The sequence below is a fragment of the Cervus canadensis genome, chromosome 18, assembly GCF_019320065.1.
Source record: "Cervus canadensis isolate Bull #8, Minnesota chromosome 18, ASM1932006v1, whole genome shotgun sequence".
Taxonomy (NCBI): domain Eukaryota; kingdom Metazoa; phylum Chordata; class Mammalia; order Artiodactyla; family Cervidae; genus Cervus; species Cervus canadensis.
The window spans coordinates 60,476,043-60,492,273 of NC_057403.1; the positions used below are offsets into that span (position 1 = coordinate 60,476,043).

Below are 16,231 nucleotides of genomic sequence, written 5' to 3' on the forward strand. Positions count from 1 at the left end.
AAGAGGAACTATAGATTAACAGATGAGACATATAGCAATCAACTCTAATGAAAACAGACTTTATTTAGGTCTTGATTCAAACGTAATTTTGCCACATATATTTCTAGGTACTTTTTAAAGTGAGCCTGTGTTACTTATAACAACGACAAAAAGAGCAAAAATACCAACATCTTAAACTCTTGTAAAATCAGTGAGAAAGGGGCAACTCCCAGTGACTCATTGCTTGCTCTCCAAGAAAAATTAAGCAGAGAAGACAAAAAGACGCTCACAAAACACATATGACAGCCAAAGAGTAAATGAAGAAATGCTTACCCACTTTGGTATACAGTGCAAAGTCCCTCCCTCAAGACCTAAGTTCCTCAGTTACCCTCTGCAAGGCCACCTGCATGACAGGCTATTTATGTGTACTCAGTGATCATTCAAATCACATACAAGCATATGCCCACTTTTCTGATAAAGATTGTGTCATGTCCTAAATGGCATTTCACAGTTTATATCTTTCCTTTTTATTTAAAAAATATTTATTTGTTTGACTGCATCGGTTCTTGTGGCATGCAGGATCTTCAATCTTCATTGCAGCGTTTGCGATCTTTAGTTATGGCATGTGGCATCTTCTTTTTAAGTTGTGGCATGCAGGATCTTCAGTTGCAGCATGTCAACTCTTAGCTGCGGCACATGGGATCTAGTTCCCTGTCTAGGGATCGACTGAACCCAGGCCCCGTGCGTTGGGAACAATGCAGACTTAGCCAGTAGACCGCCGGAGAAGTCCCTGCATTTTTCTATTTGATAATATATATATACTAATGATCTTTTAAAGTTGCCCCCTATTGATGGACACTTAGATTGCTGCTTTTGCTGTTACAAATAATGCCACAGTGACTATCTGTATTAGTTTTCTTGAGAAGCCATAACAGTACCTCTATGTGGGTCTTTCTTTTGTGTCTTTCACCTTAAATTCTATCTTTGTATGTCCAAATTTCCCTCTTCTTATAATGACACCAGTTATTAGATTAGGGTACACCCTTATTCTGCACGACGCTTAACAGAGTCTCAAATGTTTCCAAATAAGGTCACATAATGAAGTTCGAGTGGACATGAATTTTAAGGGGACACAATTCAATCTAATGTAAGATCCTGGTACATTCTTCTTTATGCATGCATGGGAATGTTACTGAATGAATTCCTAGAAGACTACTGGATGGATCAAGGGGCATGTATGTTACTAAATTTGGTAAAGTTGCCCTCCCCCTAGAGGCCCCTGGAAGACTCCTTCCTCACACTATTATCATTCAGATATTTTTTCAACCTTTGTCACTTTTGCCAATCGTATAGGCAAAAACAGTATTTCATTTCAAACTTTCTGGTAGTAAATACCAAAAACTTACTCAACTCCTCTGGATCAGAAATTCCACCTCAAGGCATCTATTTTAGGAAATAATTAAGGATGGTGGGCAAGACTGTTTCATTGTCCATAATCTTAAAATATGGAGGCAACCTAAAGATACCTTAGTTGATTACAGCACCTTCATAGGCTAAAATTCTTTGCAGCCATTAAAACTCATGCTGTAAATCAGGGGCTGTTAACCTGAGCTTATTAAATTTTGCCGAAATATTTGGTATTATGTTCACTTTCTTTACATCCTTTTTCCTTATATTAGATGTATTCATTTAATTTTGCATTTGAATTTTTAAATTACTTAATAAACAACTGTAGAAGAACAAGGAGTAAAAAGTAAAAGTCTCCTCTCACCAACAGTCCCTTATTCAAGTCACTCCAAGTTTGGGGAAGACACTTAGAGCTTGGTAAGAACTATCGCATCTATTGCTTTAATTTTCACTTACCCAAATAACATTCTAAAAACATTCAAGCACTACAGAAATATGTGAAATTAAATGCAACTCCCTTCTCTTCTTAGCTCTAAATCTTATTGTCTTTCTCTGGTTTCACTGGTTGGTATGTCTCCTCTGGATACTTTTAAGTTCTTCAAATAGTCTTAGTATTTGGAATAAAACAACAACAACAAATTAAATCTACTTTAATAATAAAGGGAGGCGTTTGTGATTACTTGTTTTTAATATTATGAGGATTTCCAAATGCACATGAAATTAGATAGGATACCATGATGAACTCTGGTTTACTCATTGCCCAGATCTAACAATCATTAACATCCACTGATATTTGCTTCAGCTATTGTGTGTGTGTATGTGTGTGCTGAAATATTTTCAAGTAGGTCCCAGACTTCATGACATTTCATCCCTAGATGAAATTAATTAAGAGTCTCAAAAAAACAGTCTCAACTACTAGAAGACATTTTCTTAGATGACTGCAGTTCTAGAGTCTCACCAACATTAACAATCATCACTAATCATTGGATCATTTATATCACCAAATACCCACAACACATGTGGTTTCCCATGATTGTCCCCATATGTCTCTCACAGCTGGCTTGTTCAACCATTTCTGGGAAAGCTCCATTTTTCCTCTCCACTGCATTTCTAGTCCTAGTCACGCAGTAAGATCATGAGTGATCGGTAAATCCTAGTCATGCAGTAAGATCATGAGTGATCGGTAAATCTTTTAAATAGTTCAAGTAACATCTTGACAAAAATTTTAAAAAAATCAATGTGACAAAACAAAATAGCCTATGGAGTATGAGCCCCTTTGAAACATTTTATTTTGAAATAATTTCAGACGTACATGAAAACTGCAGAAATAGGCCACAGTGCTATTTGCCCCTGTATCAGATTCCACATTTGGGAGCATTTCTGCACACAAATTGCAGGCATCATAACCCACTATTTATTAATATTCCAGTACATATTTCTAATTTATAAGGGAACTCTACCAGTATAACCATCAAAATAGATGTTAATAACTTGACCAATATTAATGTACAATCCCCAGATGCCATTCAACAGTTTTTCCTCTTATATTTTAAAGTTATTCAGTACTACTGGCATTTTCCTTTAAAATTTAAAAAAATGCTTTCACTTCTGTACAACCTCCAAAATTCAAGTCCCTTGTTGAGTCACCAGTTAGGCCTTTAGCCTTCAGACATTTTTCTATGTAACACACATAGAGCTATAATCGTATAACTGAACTGCCTCTTTTTCTTAATTCCAACTTGCTTTCCCTCATAAGAATATGATCCCTATGAAGCTTACTCTGTGTTAACGAATCACGGTGTTTGCCCTTTTTTTTTTTGGCCGTGCTGCACGGCTTGGAGGATCTTAGTTCCCCAACTAAGGATTGAACCGTAGTCACAACAGTTAAAGTGCTGAGTCCTAATTCACTGGACTGTCAGGGAATTCATATAGTCTCCTTTTAAAATTAACTGTAATGAATCAAATTGAAATTTATTTTTTCCTGCCTCTTAAAAAAAAAATGTCCACCACATAGGCATTCCATAATGCGTGAGTATACTTAAAGTTAGCCATTTCCATGATTGTTTCTGCGTTTTGCTGCCATCAACATTCCAATGATCCTGCCTGGTCCACACATCTGTATATTCCATGATTCTCAAGCATGGAGACCAAAGATCAGAAATAGCGTTTTAGATGCTTTGCATATTCTGATAAACTGCCTCCAGCAAAGCCTTTGCTGGCCACTTCTACTATCAAGGCAAAAGAAGTCCTGTTCTGCCAGAGTAATCAATAGCAGATATTTTTCCTGTTCTAAAGCCAATTTGGATGGTTTAGAAATGGCAACTTGATATGCTTTTCAATTTTCTCCATTGCTGGTGAAGTTAATCATAACTTCCTTTTTTAAAAAAAAAATTAAAAATACTAGGGTTTCTTTCCCCCCACGGTGGTAGCTATACTAAGTGCAATAAGGGCAATTTATTGGCATCTTCTTGTTGAAAGCTTGCACTCAACATGAGGCCATAATCTAAGAGAACTCTCAGTGTTATTTCATTATTCATACAATAAAAAAAGAAAATTACTGAGCACCTACTTTTGCCAAGTAGGCACTGTTTTAGGTGCTGGGGAAATGGTAATGAATGGTCTGTTCTCAAAAAGCTCACATCCTAGGACAGACAATATTCAAGCACATAATCATTGTTGTCATCTGCACAGATATGTTTGGAAAGATGTAATCCAAAGTGTTTATTATCAGTAAGGTGGTCTAAAGAGTGTGTAGGAAGGTCAGAGATAGATGAAAGGAGGGCAGAGTTGACAACTCTTAATACACAGTGACTGGTACCTGGGCATTCATTATATTTTCTGTGCTTAGGTACATTTTGAAAATGTTTATAGTTTAAAAAAAGTGCTAGTGGCATAGCGGGGGATCATTGTCTTAAGACAATTTTCTTCTTTTGCCTAGACTGCAATTTCCAACTCCCTCGAGAACAATTTTGTCTTTCCCCTCACTGGGGTGGGGGTGTTATTATTAACAAAATGCCCGGGAGAAAAGCAGCTCTCTTGAGAGTGGTCATCCACGATTAAGATTTAAGAGGCCATGCAAAGTGTGGCATGTGCTGGGAGGGTGTGAAATGATGATATTGGAATTACTGTTAAGTTTTCTTAGATATGGCAGCAATTGAGTGGGTTTTGTGAGATCGTCCGCCCCTTAATTGTTTGAAAAGATGAATACTGTAGTATTCGATCTATTTAACACACGTAGAACCAATAAAATTGACAAGTTAATCTAGATGCTGAGGCTATACATGTTATTTATCTCCACTTTGTGGTACAGCAGTTTTTAATAATTTTTTTTTTGTAGTACTGGTACCATTATTTCATTATTGTAAGGAGACAATGGTCTTCCCTGGTGGCTCAGACGGCAAAGCATTCACCTGCAATGCAGATCCGTTTCCTCCCTGGGTTGGGAAGATCCCTTAGAGAAGGCAACCCACTCCGGTATTCTTGCCTGGAAATCCCCTTAACGAAGGAGTCTGGAGGGCGACAGTCCATGGGGTTGCAAACTCGGACACGACGGAGTGACTACGCGCTGCACTAGGGCAAGGGGACGAAGGTTCCCTCCTTTCGACCCTGGATGCCAGAGGCCCCGTGCCCTCACTACCTTCACCGTCCTCCACGACTTCCGGCGACTTCACTTCCCGAGGCTCCAGCTTCCCCGCCATTTTCCAGCACGCAGCTGATACGCGTGCGCTTTGGTGATTGGTTTGAAAGAAAAAAGAAAAACAATACCACGCGAGGGCAGAAAGGCGGTACAGCATGCACGCGTCCAGTGCGCATGCGTCCAGTGCGTCTCTGCGCATCGGTTGACGCATCAGTTGAAGAGCGACGGGTGATCAGCTCGGCGAAGTGGGCCACCCAGAGATCTCTGAGCGACAGCGCGCACGCGTGCAGCACGAGGCTCCAAGCTCCAGCTTAGCGAAACCCGAGGCAGGACTACGGTCTTGGTTGTTGGGGTGTTGAGTGTTGCACACATGTAAAAATTACAGGCAGGTCTTGCTGTCTCCCTCTCATCTTTGCTTGGGTTGTGTGGTTTGTGAAAGTCTGGGACAACTGTGCGGGTGCTGCGCGGTGGTAGGCAAGTGGTGCAGTCCCCTTTCGTTCACAAATCCTCATTTAACAGCTTATGAGCGGTTAGTTCTCTCCAGCTCATGAATGAATAGAATGGGCCATGGAAGCTAAGTGAATCTGTAAAAATTCTGGATCTCAGTCACTGTGTGAAGTCAGGTACTTTGCCCCGGGTTACATAGGCAGGTAGACGCTGGTCTTCTTATTAGCAGCAGCCAGCACTGATGGGGTCATTTTTTACTGGGTAAAGATGAAGCACATGAAGGGCAAAGGAATGTCCTTGTGGATATCGGTTTTAGGCCTTTTATGTGCAGTTCTCTTTTCTTTTAAAATATCCTCAGGCCATTTCAGGGCACAGACTTGGTCCTACATTTCCAATTCCAGAACCACCGTGGGCCACCAAGGGAGACCTTGGCCAGCCCTAGACACTCTGGGCTGAAATCCCAGGGAGGAGGCAGGCCCCTGACGCAGGACTGAGCATGTGATGTCCAGGAAAGGAGGAGACGGTCCCTGACAGAGGCTGCAACACCATCCAAGTGGAGGAGATGAAGGCAGAGGGAGGGGGAGAGGGAGTCTTAAGGATTTCCCCAGAGGTGGAGGGGCATGAGGGGGCTGGGGAGGCAGCCTGCTCACCTGTGTGCAATCACACTGCCACCCATGTGTCTTTGGTGGGCAGCCCCCCAGAGCCTGCTGCACTGCCCAGGGAGACAGGGACCAGCCACAGGACACGGCAACCCACCCGGGTATTCTTGCCTGGGAAACGCCATGGACAGAGGAGCCTGGTGGGCTACCGTCTGTGGGGTTGCAAAAGAATTGGACGTGACTGAATGAGCACACACAGACATACTGCCGCCACCAGCCCCCCAACCCTGCCCCATTTCCAGGGTGAAGACAGAAGGTAAGAGCCCAAGGTGGTGGTTCTCAACACTGCCCAGTCTGGGAGCTCTGCCTCTCAAGGGCCAGTGAACAAGCCATTGTGGGACGCTTGGTCCGTGGAGGCCACGGGGGCTGCTGGGGGCGTGGAGTACTTGGGTGGGTAACGAATGAAGAGCCGATCCTCCTCTTTCTTCACCCAACGCAGGAGTTTGGTTACTGCGAGGATGGCGCCTGCCTTGGTCACCAGGGGGCTGAGGCAGGTATACAGTTCAAATTTGGAGGTCACCTGCGGGGTTGAGAGGAGAGAGAGTCAGCTGGTCCCGGGCTGGCCAAGCTCAGTGCTGTCCATCCTACCCTAGCCCCGTACCTGCCTCCTGTTTAGAAAATGTACCTGGTAGCAGCTCCAACCTGGTCACTGGGCTAAAGCAGGTAAGTGGATGCTACTGTATCATGACTGGGCCGGGGGATCAGCTGGATCTAGTGGCTTCAACTGGGTGGTGTGTGTGTGTGTGTGTGTGTGTGTGTGTACACTCTCTGGACCTCAGCCGGGGTATCAGCTGGATCTAGTGGCTTCAACTGGGTGGTGTGTGTGTGTGTGTGTGTGTGTGTGTGTACACTCTCTGGACCTCAGCCGGGGGATCAGCTGGATCTAGTGGCTTCAACTGGGTGGTGTGTGTGTGTGTGTGTGTGTACACTCTCTGGACCTCAGCCGGGGGATCAGCTGGATCTAGTGGCTTCAACTGGGTGTGTGTGTGTGTGTGTGTGTGTGTGTGTGTGTGTGTGTGTACACTCTCTGGACCTCAGTTCACTCATCTGTGGACTGGAGACAGTGACAACAGTGCTTAACGTGTAATGAGTAATTGTTGTATACAAAGTCCTGTTTTAAGTTCCACACACTTATGTTTTTATCATCTGTAGGCTGGGTGTAATATGAGGATTAATCCAACTTAATCTTCATGCCAACCTGAGAGGCTTGCGGACCCGGTCACCAGCACCTTTCCACAGCACCTCTTCGTTCTCCCCTCACTCCTGCTCCAGCCACTCTAGCCCCTGCCTGCTGTTCCTCAGACACAGCCGGGCCCACCTCACCTCACGGCACTCCACATCCTCTCCCTCTGTTCCTCGCGATACCCACATGCCCTGTGACCGCCCCCTGCACTTAGATGGCACTTCCTGACCACCTGATTTAAAATCCTGGGACTACCCGATCCTGGCGTTGAAATACCATCCTCTACTAAAAGGTTCAAGGACCCCCTGGACAGATGGTGGATTTCAGGACAGGCACAGACAAAGTACAAAATAGGCTTGGACTGTCTTAGGCCAGGAAGTAAGAAGTACTTAAGCAGTGATACAGACGTGTCAAAAAGACACAGGGGGAGGACTTCCTGGCGGTCCAGTGGTTCATACTCCACCACAGGGAACATGGGTTTGATCCCTGGTCAGGGAACTAAGATCCCACATGCCCACACAGAGCAGTCAAAAAATTTATTTAAAGAAAAAAAAAGGAAAAAGATATAGGGGCCAGTCTGCCTAATCTAGGGCTTCCACTGACTAAATAAGAGAGAGTTTGAGCACAAAAATAAAAGACAGGAAAAGATTCTAGCTCACTGAATTCAAGAAAAATCCATGACATGCAATTTAAAATTCAACAAATAAACAGGAGCAGGGAAAGCTCTTCCATACAGCAGAATCTTGACCAATAAACATAGACGTTAGGATGAAATGAGAAAAATCACCATATGGTAAATGCCAGAGAAACAGCTGTCACAGGCAAAAATCATTAATGGATATTAAAATTAGTGGATGAAAATATGGTGAAAAAGAGAACACTGACCTAATCACCACAAGATACTGACTAATTACAAACGGTGAAAAGGCTGACTACAAAGTGGAGAAACCCGGCAGATACCACCTTAATGAAGTGAACAGAAGTCGTGTCAACAATGGGACACAGTGATGTCGTGGTCCTCCTGATCCGACACAGAGGACACAACATCACTCCTGTGAGAGGCTTGCTCAAGATGCATGACCTGACACAACATTATTAGAAGAAAACAACTTGATGGGCATTCTACAAACCAACTGGATGGTACTTCTAAAAATTCCCAGGTCGTGAAAGACAAAAAAGACCAAGGGAATGTTCCAGAATAAATGAGACTAGGATGACACAATCAATCTGAACATGTGCTCCTGGACTGGATCCTGGGCCAGTGAAAGGACATGAGTGGGACGACTGGTGAAGTTTGAATGAAGCAGGTGGATAAGCTGTGATTGCACTGATGTTAATTCCCTGATTTTGATGAGTTCCTCTGATTATGTTAACATCTGAAGAAACTAGGTCAAAGACCTACTTCACATAATTTTTTGCAACTTCTTTGTGAGTTTAAAGTTGCTTGAAAATGAAAACAAAAAAAAATATTTTAATAAAATTCTCAGCTTAGAATAATGCCTGATACATAACAGACATGCAATAAATGAGTTTAAAAATGTGCACTAAATGTCAGAATCTAAGGGAAGTGCCATCTCCAATGGAGTCACATTGACCAAACCCCCTGCATAGCTGACTTTTAATAGAAGTGTGGACAGCAGCCCTGAAGAGACCCCGGGGAAGGATACCCCAAGTGGAAGGCACAGAATGGAACCAAGCCTATAGTGCTCAAGTGCTGGGGACACACAGAGTCAAAGCTCAACCTCCCACGACCACAGAGGGCGGGGCTGATGTGAAATTGACAGGCAAAGTGATCATAGTTAATGGGACCCCCTGAGAGGGGAAGGCACTCTACTGGTGGTTAATGAGGGAATAGTCAATAGGAGGATGAGTCTAAGAGGTTTCAGACAGGAGGCTGATGGGATTCAGAGACATGCGGGAAACTTCCCTGGTGGTCCAGTCACTAAGACTCTGTGCTGCCCATGCTGGGGACCCAGATTCGGTCCCGGGGCAGGGAACTAGATCCCACAGGCCACAGCTAAAGAAAGATTCTGCATGCCACAGCAAAGACCCAGCACAGCCAAGTAAATATTTAAAAACAAAGACAGGCGGAGTGACAGGGACAGTGTTGGATATAAAACCACAGCCCAGGCAAAGGTGTGGTGTGCCTGAAGGAGGCTGCTGTGGCTGGAGGGAACACAGTGGAGGGAAAGAAGGCTTGCAGTGCGGGAATCAACTCCTTCAGAGCCCAGCTCAACTCACCCAGGCCAGAAGGGTCTCCCTCTCAGCCACGTGGTAGATGAGGCGCAGCGGCCGGGAGGCGCTGTGCAGCCGGGCGTGCAGGCGGTGGTACAGGTCAGACAGGCGCTGTCGCTCCTCCTCTCTGCTGTAGGGGGCCTCCAGCTCGGGGCTGCAGTGACGGAGGAGAGTGGGGGACTGGGTCAGTCTAGAGCTCTCTGGGCTGGCCCATCTCCCCTCTGTCTAGGGAGTTCAATAGAAGTTAGGGAGCTGAGCCTCCTCCCCCATTAGCCTGGAGGTTTCTTAGGGCCTAACCTTCCCATCAAACATGGGGATTCCTGGAGTCCTGGGGAGTTCCTCTCCATCAGGACAGGGGACTTCTGGGGGCTGGAGGCTGGGACTCCCACATCAGGCAGAGACCCATTCTACTGCATTTCTAGACAGCACGGCCGGCTCTGTCTCCAGAGTCTTGTCTGTTGAGCGGCTGAACCTTCCAGTTAGATAAGCCTCCCCACCCAGCCAATTGCCCACAGGGGCAGAGCCCACCTGGTAAACTGGGGCAGCTGGCGGTGATGGTCAGGGATGTCCAGTGGCTTATAGAGGAAGTGCCGGAGGCCGGGAGCACCCACAGCCTGCACACTGTAGGCCGAGGCACTGGCCGATGCAGCATTCGAGAAGCTGGCAGCCTCCCTGAGGGCACGCATGGCTCCAAGCGAGTGCATGCCTTCTTCGACCAGGCGCCGGCAGGTGGCCATGTCATGGAAGGCCTCGGGGTCGGTGCCCAGCAGCAGCAGGCAGACGGGCATGGCGTCCAGGCGGGCCACGTAGGCATAGAAGAAACCATCAGGATTGAAGCGAGGCAGGCACACAGGCGCCCAGGCCTCGCCCGCGGCGAAGGCCGGCGCCCCCACCCAGTCCAGCAGCAACTGCAGGTCGGCGGGGTCCAGCCGGCACTCGGCCAGCACCGTCCGCTCCTGGGCGGCTGTCACCAGGCGACCGCCCACCGCCAGGACCGAGAGGGCCAGGCCGGGCGCCGTGCAGCGTCGGAGCAGCGCGCCCAGCGCATCCCGCAGCGGGCGAGCCAGAGGCACGCAGCGCACGGCGCCCAGCAGCAGGGCCCCCGGGTCCCGCTCCATGCTGTCCAGAAGTCGGTCCAGGGTGCGCTCCGAGCCGGCCAGCAGGCGGCGGAGATCGTAGTTCTGCTTGCGCGCAAAGATGCGGGCCACACTGGCGCGCGTCAGGGTGCTCACGATCTGTGCGTGCACGGCCAGCAGCTCCCCACGCAGCTGGGCGGCTGACTGAGGAGTCCTTGACACGGCCACCAGCAGCAGCGGGCCCTGCTGTAGGAACACCAGCTTGTGGTCCTCTGGGGGAGGGAAGGGACGGTCGAGGGAGATGGGTCAGTGGTGACACGAGGGGGTCACGTGGGGCTCTTCCACCCTTCCCCCTGAAAGGCACACACAATTGGTCCAAGCCCACTCTGTCACTCCAGGGGCACCAGGACTAGGGTAAGGACAAACTGGGGGAGTTGGGACATTTGCAGAGATATGATGGGATGGTTAAGAATCAGGCATACAGCATGTGGTGGGGAAGATGGAGAAAGCAAAACTAACAGAGGTGGAAAAACACCCAACTCACACAGCCCCCACCCTCAGGCTCTCAGGCAACAAGGAAGTATCCAGCCAGTTACTTACATCCCAGTGAGTTGATCAATCAGAACTCAGCAGGGTAAACAGACAGATAGACCCCCTGGACAGATGCCTGGCCAGCTTCCACACACACTGACTCACTCCTAACTAGCTCCTAGGGGACCCGTAGTCCCCTAGGCAGGCAGCCAGCCAGACAGACCTCCTGCCAGACAGCCAAGGTCCCAGTCACTGTCGCCTGCCTGCTTCCTGCCCCTGTGCTCACCAGCATAGATGGCGCGAATGGCATCTCCTGCGCTCTGCACGAAGGACACCAGGGCTGTCATCACACCCATGGTGGTCGACAGGGCTTCCACGCTGCCGTACCTCGAGTAGATGGGCTTGCCCGCCTCACTCAGCACAAACACGTGCTTCCGTTTGCTGCGCCAGTCCTCATCGCTCGGGTCCCCGCCCGGGCCCCCTAAGCCAGTCTCAGGGCAGCCCAGAGGACTGCCCTCGGAGGCCGCGGGGCTCCAGAGCCCACAGGTGCATGATGGAGCCTCTGACTGGAGCAGCAGGCTAGGTGACTGGTCCTTGGTCTTGGATCCTGAAAGGGAGCCTCCAGTAAGTCATCTGCCTGTGGACCCCCCCAACCCCATGTGTCCACAGAATTAACAAATCCCTAGCAGCCCTGCAGTGATCCCTGCCACTGACACACACCTCCAGGTGTCTCCTCTGCCCCTCAATGACATCTACTAACACTTAGGTTTCAATGACCTCCCCTGCAAAAAACTCCAATAAGCCCATCTAACTTTCATTACCGAACCCTCTATTTCCCTACCAAATAATTATTCCCCTTTCAATAACTGCCATTCCCAAGTTTGCAAAGCACCCCAACACCTGTGAATAATCATTAATATCTTCATCTTCAGTGAACCCCCATTTAATCTGACCCCTCATTTACTCTCCTGACATCCGCTCATTACTTAATGGCCTCCATTATACCTACTAACAGCTGTGTCAGCAGTTATGCACCCCTCACTACCCTAACCCCTTATTTATTCTCACTGATGTCCACTGATCCTAAGGACACTAGTGACTCTCCTGGTCACCCATTTATATTCTTGGGGAAGACCACTAATTCTCCCAAAGACTGCTATGATTATCCACTAACATCCAGATCTTTAGCACTCCCCCAACTTCCTATTTGTTCCCACTGCTGCTTGGTAACATTCCAGTGACCCTACATTAACATAACTAACACCTAGATCTTCAATGACCTTCAATGACTGCCCCAACCCACAATTTAATCTACTCCATGTCCACTGCATTCCCAACAATGACCACCATTGACCTCCACTAACAGCCAAGACTTCCAATGACCTCTACTGACTTGCCTGACCTTTATTCTCATTGATATGACTCCCCTTTATCCTCACTGATATCCACCCCCTCCCTACAATAACCACCGTAAAAATATACACTAACACAGAGGACTTGAATGACCTCTATTGCCCTTCCCCATGACCATCATTAACATTCAACAGTGAAATCCACAATTTCATTGCCCTCTACTGACTACCCTCCCATTTATTTTAGTCAATGTCCACTGATCCCCACTGACAACCCCTATTATCCACTGGCAACTATGTATCAATACTTTTCCCATAAAATCCCAATGACCTCATATTCCCTCGATCTCTCAAGGACAGTCCCCAATTACCTCCTCCCAATACATGCAAATACTTCCCAAGTTCTCAAAGACAACCACCCTTACTGATTTTCAGTAATGTTCAATGATCCTTCCCAACGACCCCATCAACATCCACTAATTCCGAAGTTGTCAATGAGCACTCATTCCCCAATGATTTCTGCTAATCCTCCACTTTATACCACTACATATACACTGGGGTCTTTAAAGATCTTCCTACTGGTCCTCTGACTCTCTAATTGTCTCACTGATGTCCACTGTCTCCCCAACAATGATCACCGTTAAATCCACTAAGATCTGGCTCCTTAAAGATTCCCTCCAACAATTGCCATCAACTCCTCAAAGATGTAAATACTCTTGAGTGTCCACTGGCCTCCACAGATCCCCTTTCCCACTTCAGTAATTTAAAGCCCCCAAACTAACTTTAAAGCCCCCCAGACTAACTTCTAAATAGTCCCCCTTTGACCATATTAGGTCTTCCCTTGTGGCTCAGCTGGTAAAGAATCCACCTGCAACGCGGGAGATCTGGGTTCGATCCCTGGGTTGGGAAGATCCCCTGGAGAAGGGAAAGGTTGTCGGGAGCCGCCGGGATGCACCCAATCCATGACAAGGTCACGGGATGAGAGAGGAACCTGCAAGGCAGCTCTTCCCCTTGGGGTTGTCCTGGGGGCCCGGTATGTCCCTTTCCTCTTTCTGTCTTACTGTTGTTGGACTTTCTATTAATTTTTGGAAACGTAATATATAGTGATCAGGCCTCCCTGGAAAAGTTCAAGTCTATTTAGAAATGCTCATGATTGCTCTGGCTCAGGATACGACCATAAACATCAAGTCAAAAAGGAAAAGGCCACAGGCATAGTTTGGCTGCTTGCTTAAAAGATTATAATGTTCTAGAATAGAAAAGAGTAGAGGCATTTAGATTTAGAAGTAGATGTACTGCTTCAGTTTACTTGCTCCTTAGTTGAGAGGGTTTTCATTATTGCTATTTCCTTGCTATTTGTCCATTGTTTCCCTTCCTTTAAATAACATGGAATATTATGGCTATTTTTGCAGTTACATAGGATTTCAATAGAAGATTTATATTAACCAGCTTCACTGCCATTACCTCACCATTAATAGAGGTGTTTTGCTGCTTCATAGTTAATCATTGTAGACTGAGGTTTTGTAGTTTCAGGTAAAGAAAAATATCAGGGCTTTCATATGGTACTATTCTCAGAAATGTCAAACATGTTTGTGTAGCCCTTCCCATGTATTGTTTTATTGTCCAAAGAATTCATAATATACCTGAAATTTGTGGAACATTGTTTTTGTTAGAGTGAAAATGTTAGGCCATTGAGGCAAGAAGACTAATGTATGGGACATTCAAGAAAAAACCCTGTAATCGGAAATGTTCTAGATGAATACATAGGAGAAAAACATGGGGAAGAAAAATATTGACAGAAGCACAAAACCAATATCTGATGTAATATGTGGTGACTTACGGGGGACGTAATGTTCATTCTATAAAAACTGAGCTGTCCTAAAAATAAAAAAAGCTTTTTCTTCCACGCAACCTTCTGTGTGTGTCTGTCTCCTTCCTTGTCGACGCCACTCATCCCTTGGGTACTCCTGGACCCGCTGGGGCTGGACTCCAGCAAAAGGCTACCCACTCCAGTATTCTGGCCTGGAGAATTCCATGGACTGAATGTTTAGTCCATGGGGTCGCAAAGAGTCGGACAGGACTGAGTGACTTTCACTTTCCCTGACCATATTAACTTTCTTTTGGTCATCATTGATCTAAACAGCATAAACCCCCAGGGTCCCTCTCTAACCCCAATGGATCCCTTTCTGATTCTTCAATGGCCTATGTTCACACCACCTCCCCAGCGAACATCCATTGACACTCGCTTATTTCCTTTTCACTCCTCAATTATTTAAACTACAACTTGAGCCCACAATGACTTCCCACTGACCCAAAGTATGGTTTAAACTACTTCCCCGAGTCCCAAAGACTCCTCTTTGGGCCCCCAAGAACCTTCCCCAAGGATAACACCTCCTAGGAATTCCTTCCAGGACCCTAGTGAAGGGAATGTATACCTGCTGTCTCCAAGCTTGCATCTCCAGGATCGGGCAAGTCCCTGTGAACCCCTCCACCGTCTTCAGCCTCCTCACTGGGGAACCGCATCTCCTCCAAGTCCTCCGCATCCCCAGGGGCGGGGGCAGCAGTGTCTCCTCCGGCCTCCATCTGCACATCCCTGTGGGGGAGGGGGGATGGAGGGTGACCGGCAGCAAAAGAAACTTCTTTAAAGCTTTTACTCAGCCTGGCCTCCTTGCACACACGCCTGGGGCTCGTTCTCCCCTGGCGTTTCAACAGGATGAAACATTCAAAAACACGACCACATACTTGCAGCCTCCAACACTTCCCGCAAAGGAAGGCTCTACCGCCTCAGCAAATAAAGATATACAAACACCTGTTTTAACTCTGCATCTCAATTGGCCAGGTACCATTAGTTCCCGTAGTCCCGGAAGCACCACACTTCCGGGTGTGGCTGCCGTCCTGCCACACTTCCGGATGCGACGCCGCTCGGAAGGTACTTCCGGCTGCGGAGCTTTAGTCGCCCTTCGGGCGCCGGACCCCTCCTTTCCGCCTCCCACTCGTGTTCCCTTACCGTTGAAGAGGCCCGCGCTGCTCCTGGGTCTACGACGGATTTGGCCGGCCCGGACTGCACTCACTCCCACCGCGAGGGCACGTGTGGCTACAACTGGGGTGAAATGGGCCCACTTCTCGTGCGAAAGCCGCCGGCGTGAGGGGGGCGCGGCTCGCGCTCAGCCAATCCGGAGTACGGAAGGCGGGCTGCCTCGCCTGTGGCCCAATGTAGCGAAGCCGGTCCCCTCAGGTCGTCCCGCCCCATTCCGTCTGAGAAGTGTCTCCACAGAAACCTTGCGTCAGGTCGCTGTTGGACCCGCCCATCCCTTGACTGACATTTCTCCGGACCCAATGGAAGGCTGGGGCCTATTCCTCTCTGCCCTGGAGTAAGCTCGCAGCCTAAGTCTTGATAGATGGGGCGCTCCAGAATGGAGGAAACTTCATCCTCCGTTATCCTCCAGGAAAGGCAGGGGCAGGAAGGTGGAGTGGACACTGGACAGAGAGAAAATGCTTGACGGACAGGGGCCGCCCGCAATCGGAGTGCCGTGCGCAGGCTGGCCAACTTAAGGGGTTCGGTTGCCAAGGCGAAAGGCGGGCCTCTCAGAGGCAAGAAGTTTTCGTGGGTGTCTGGGGATTCAGGCAGCCTAAGGGCTTGGCGGCCTCTGGAAAAAGGGAAGCTCGTGGCGCAGAGGGGTGAGTTTGCGAAGGCAATGTGTAGGCTGACCAGGCCCTGCCCAAACCCG

At 47.7% G+C, this 16,231-nt stretch overlaps 1 protein-coding gene across 3 annotated transcripts; it reads right to left on the reverse strand.

Moving 5' to 3' along the window:
- Window positions 1-43: 43 nt before the first annotated feature.
- Window positions 44-15,743, reverse strand: MON1B (MON1 homolog B, secretory trafficking associated). Of its 3 annotated transcripts, none has more exons than XM_043435381.1 (6): window positions 15,511-15,743; window positions 14,939-15,096; window positions 11,441-11,761; window positions 10,076-10,895; window positions 9,554-9,701; window positions 44-6,649 (listed from the first exon to the last, which is right to left on the reverse strand). In XM_043435381.1, exons 2-6 carry the CDS (start codon window positions 15,084-15,086, stop codon window positions 6,440-6,442), a joined length of 1,647 nt encoding a protein of 548 aa, XP_043291316.1. In that variant the 5' UTR covers window positions 15,087-15,096; window positions 15,511-15,743; the 3' UTR covers window positions 44-6,439. The 3 variants fall into 3 exon arrangements, with proteins under 3 accessions (XP_043291316.1, XP_043291318.1, XP_043291317.1); XM_043435383.1 differs by lacking the exon at window positions 15,511-15,743 and adding an exon at window positions 15,313-15,430; XM_043435382.1 differs by lacking the exon at window positions 15,511-15,743 and having other exon boundaries at window positions 14,939-15,352.
- Window positions 15,744-16,231: the final 488 nt, after the last annotated feature.